Here is a 4083-nt window from a genome sequence, read left to right as displayed (position 1 = left end):
CCAAGTACTGGGTGCTTTTAGAGACTACGAATATCCCGTTATGTATAAAGGACCGAGGCCGCATACCTTGGGTCGAATGGATCAAGGTTCTGGGCATGATTATAGAATCGGGAGGCAAGAATGGGCAGACCGTGAATAAGCTAAGTGCTTAGATGGACAATGCCGTTCGGCTGGTTCGGAGAGTGTGGAATCGGCACGATGGACTCAACCTCCTTCAGTTGATTGCCCCTTTCATCTTGTGTCACATGACGTATGTGGCGGCTATGCACCAGTGGAATAGGGCTGAAAGGGACAAATTGAACACACAACTCAGGAAGATTTCCAAATGAGTTCTGGGCATGCTGTTGTATGCCCGCACGGATCACTTATATACATAATACCCTAAGGGAGACTGCGGCTCCGCAGGAACGCATGCAATTCAGCTCGTCTTTCCGCGTCCAAGGCGGGGAGTTGTATCTTGCGCGTACTCGGTTACCAGCCGACGCGCTTACGCAGCTATACTCAAGTCTTCCCCACTGTGTACGGGAGAACATTACTGTGGATCCTGTTCCTAGGAATATGCATTCCGAACATAATCGGGGTCGGCGTAGGGCGATAGGGGCCAACCTCCTAAAGCAGATACATAGTGATCATCCACAGGTCAGCTTTGTGGATGCCGCTGCGTAGAGAAGTCGGTGTGCGTTCACAATTGTTGTGGTTGTAGTTAAACAAATGATATCTAATGATGCCCTGGTTCGGGCGGAACATTCTGATCTGCCTGAGCAAATGGCAATTGCCTTAGCTTTATTAAATGGCTCGAGAGACGCTACATACAGCGACTCCCGTTCTACGGTCAGGGCATTTGAAAAGGGCACCATCTCGAAGCAGATCTATCAAACTGCAAGACAGCACATGAATACTAATCATATTATCAACTTTTTCCTGCACGTGTGGGTCTCATTGGGGCTGCTGCCCCCGATCTGAACGAGTCGGCTCACGTGTCTACCCGAGAACTTGCCTACCGCGCGGCTCCGTAACGCTCCATAAACGACTCCGTTGAGAATCGGGACGCTCCGTTCACCTACATCGAGCTTACTAAGCACTTTTATCTTCGACGTATGACTTATGCTACCCCACACGTGAAGCTTTGCTTCTGGATGGCTTTTCTTTATGTAACTTTTTTTCGTCTCTTCACGTGCTGCAGGTCAAAAGTGTTAAGGAGCTGAAAATATTAAGTGCTCATGTCATCATTACAAGAGTTACGACCTTTTGTGGTCGCAGCGTGTAACTCGATCCTGTAGTGTATAACCGCAAGAATTTCGGCGTAGCAGGTGTGCGTAAAAGAATATGCCCACGATCATATTTATATGCAGCAGTGATGATGGTTAGGTGATTTATTCCATACAACATATTTGCAAGACTTTTGAGCACAAACAACACTTTTAATAATTAGGCATGTCCCTAAACACCTCAGATTAACCAGCCCAGGGACCACCCGCTCCAGCCTTGCCACTACCCGCTCCGGCAGGTGCCGCCACAGGATTAGCGTTGAACACCGCGTCTGCGCTGGCACCGGGAGCCGTGCCGGGCTCATTCGTGTCCACAGTTGCACGGAATCCGTTGGCATCGGCCACGTACTTCACTGTGCGGAAGAGGCCGTTTGCGTCGCGGTAACCGTAGGAACCAGTCTTTGCGTTGCTGGCGTCGCCTTGCTCCTTGTGGAAGAGTTGGGTGCCAAATTCATCCGTAGAGTCGTAGCCAAAGCTGTATGGTTGGGGAGGCTGATGGAATAAAAGGAAGTATTTGAGAATTTAAAAATAGGATACCAAGCGATGCACGATGTTGAAGAGGATTAGCTCACACTTCGGAAACACGAAAGCAATTTTGTGTTTATATCTCCGGCCTATGAGAGTGTTCGTTGTACCATTTAGTGCCCATTATTATAACCACGTACTTTTGAAGACCTGAAGCTCCTATAGATTTCGGTAAATAATCGAGCAAACCAAAACAACCCGCATTTTGTCAAGTTGCTAAACTCTCGCAAAAAAATTGTTACGTCCTTACGGAAGTGCTCAATGTATAACAAGGCTTTGTCAATGTGCCACAGAAGTAACGCATTTCGAGCATGCTACAATTCCTTACAACGCACAGCAGTGTTGTTAACATCGCTATGAGGAATAAAATATCAGAATTACTAGCGGTAGCATAAGTTCTGCTCCGTCTTTATTGGAATTAACATATTATTCAGTCTGCACTTCATTATGTTTTGTGCCTTCCTAACCGAAATATATGCAGCAAAGCCGTAGTTGAAAAACAGTACATCGATGTTTATAGTGTTAGTAAAAACAATTGGCACTGCAACATGATGCAAGCAAAACCGCATTACAAATATTACATTACGCACGTAGGAGGCACCAGCAGCGGAGACGCCAGGAGTAGCAGCCGCAGCGTACAGTGGTCCACCGAAACCTCCGCCTTGAAAACCAGCTCCTTGGAAACCATATTGCTGGCCGCCACCAAAGATGTTACCAGCTCTCACAAGGGTGAGAACGGCAAGGAACACAGGGACCTGCATTGCGTATGATTAACATCAATATCATCGCATAGACCACTTCTGAATTGCACATTTTATTGGTTAGACTGCAACCCGATTACAGTTGCTTATTCTTTTACAAGAACGCATGTTATCGTTATCCCTTTCGCGTTCTAGAGCAGTAATGAAACCGTCAGCCTACCTTGCGATCTAATAAAGTGCTTGGAAACTCCTTAATTGTAATAATTTCAGAAAGCTATCAAAGTAACACGACGACGACATGTAGCATGTGTCTAAGTTCATGTTTGATGAAAATGCAGAGTATAATCTGACGAGCTAGCTGAGTACTTGCTTCGTTATTTTTAAAGGAAGAACTTGATAGAAAACAAGTAAATCTTCCAGACAAACGGGATCACTCGAAGACACAAATTGATAGCGGCTCTTAAGAGAGTATTACACATATAACTGTAGATGCGAAAATAATGCTTGTAATCTGTAACATATACCCTCAGAAAGCGTCTCAGGCCATCCTGCCTTACATTTATATTTGCAGCCGCGAAAGAAACACTGACAAAGAGGCCGTCCTTGTTTTTAGATGAGCATAGAAATTGGTCACTACGCTGCTACCTTAGACATCATATCCACGGATGGGTTACCGCTGGCTGTTCCGTACACCACAACAGTTACGCTGCGACTGTGGCTCAAAAAATGCCGCTCCTCGTGTTTTATACACCTCGCCTGCCGTTACGTAACCATCGTCCTCTCCCGTGATGGAGAATGAGAGAAGGAGTTTTGCGAGCTTGTCTCCCATGATTGTGGTGTGGACAGCGATGTGGCAAGGAGGTATAGAAGTGAAGAAAAGCGCCACAGAATTTCCACCCTTTGGTCACGCCGAGATACGCTCAGCTTCCTGCAGCAGATTTGTTCTTTGTGTTGGTCCTGGAGGCCAAGTGAAAAATGCCATAGTTTTACATCGCCCGCCTATTGTGCGTACTATACCACCTGACACATGAAAGGGCAAATGAGATTGGAAATATTTGTTTTGGAAGTTACTTTGGAGAGATTTGGGAGCTGTTATCGCGCTTTCTTTGTTCTTTCTGTAACTTCATCACTTCAGTTGCCGGAATTACCGGGAACGCTCTGCTATCAATTTACTGCTGCTACGTTCATAGGGCGAAATGAAACCATAGGCAGTTTTTATTTACCTATGAAAATGTCCTTCTTATCGTCTGAATATTTCTCTGTGCCTTGTGCGATCACTTACTGCAAAAAAAAAGCTTTTTCCGCCGGCAATTGCGCACACTTGCTGGTCTTTCTTACAAGATTATTCTAACTAATTAAAGCGAGTAAAATTTCTAGCATAACTCAACGGCCAGCTTGGCTACCGACTTCAATCGTGCTACCATTTGTTGATACATATCACTACATTATTATACTGCTCATATATGGCACTGCATCTTAAATGCTCATTCCAGCTCTACGTTCTCTATTTATTGTGTGCCAACGAAATCGGCGCACCGCTAGCTGCAGAATTGTACATTGCATCATATCTGCGAACGTTGGTATTCTTT

General features: G+C 45.5%; 1 protein-coding gene across 1 annotated transcript; it reads right to left on the bottom strand.

Moving 5' to 3' along the window:
- Window positions 1-1454: 1454 nt before the first annotated feature.
- On the bottom strand, window positions 1455-3181 carry LOC125943447 (cuticle protein 10.9-like). Its single transcript, XM_049662771.1, has 3 exons — window positions 3140-3181; window positions 2384-2548; window positions 1455-1760 (listed from the first exon to the last, which is right to left on the bottom strand). The coding sequence occupies exons 1-3, from the start codon at window positions 3149-3151 to the stop codon at window positions 1455-1457; spliced, it is 483 nt and encodes a 160-aa protein (XP_049518728.1). The 5' UTR covers window positions 3152-3181.
- Between the last annotated feature and the right edge of the window lie 902 nt (window positions 3182-4083).

The sequence above is a fragment of the Dermacentor silvarum genome, chromosome 2, assembly GCF_013339745.2.
Source record: "Dermacentor silvarum isolate Dsil-2018 chromosome 2, BIME_Dsil_1.4, whole genome shotgun sequence".
NCBI classification, from domain to species: Eukaryota; Metazoa; Arthropoda; class Arachnida; order Ixodida; family Ixodidae; genus Dermacentor; species Dermacentor silvarum.
The sequence above is the reverse complement of the archived record's forward strand: the minus strand, read 5'-3'. Positions and strand labels throughout refer to the sequence as shown.

Coding starts and splice junctions, on each gene's coding strand:
- LOC125943447 (XM_049662771.1), bottom strand. Junction 1,761..2,383: donor CCGCTGCTGGTGCCTCCTAC/GTGCGTAATGTA, acceptor TTATTCCATCAG/CCTCCCCAACCATACAGCTT.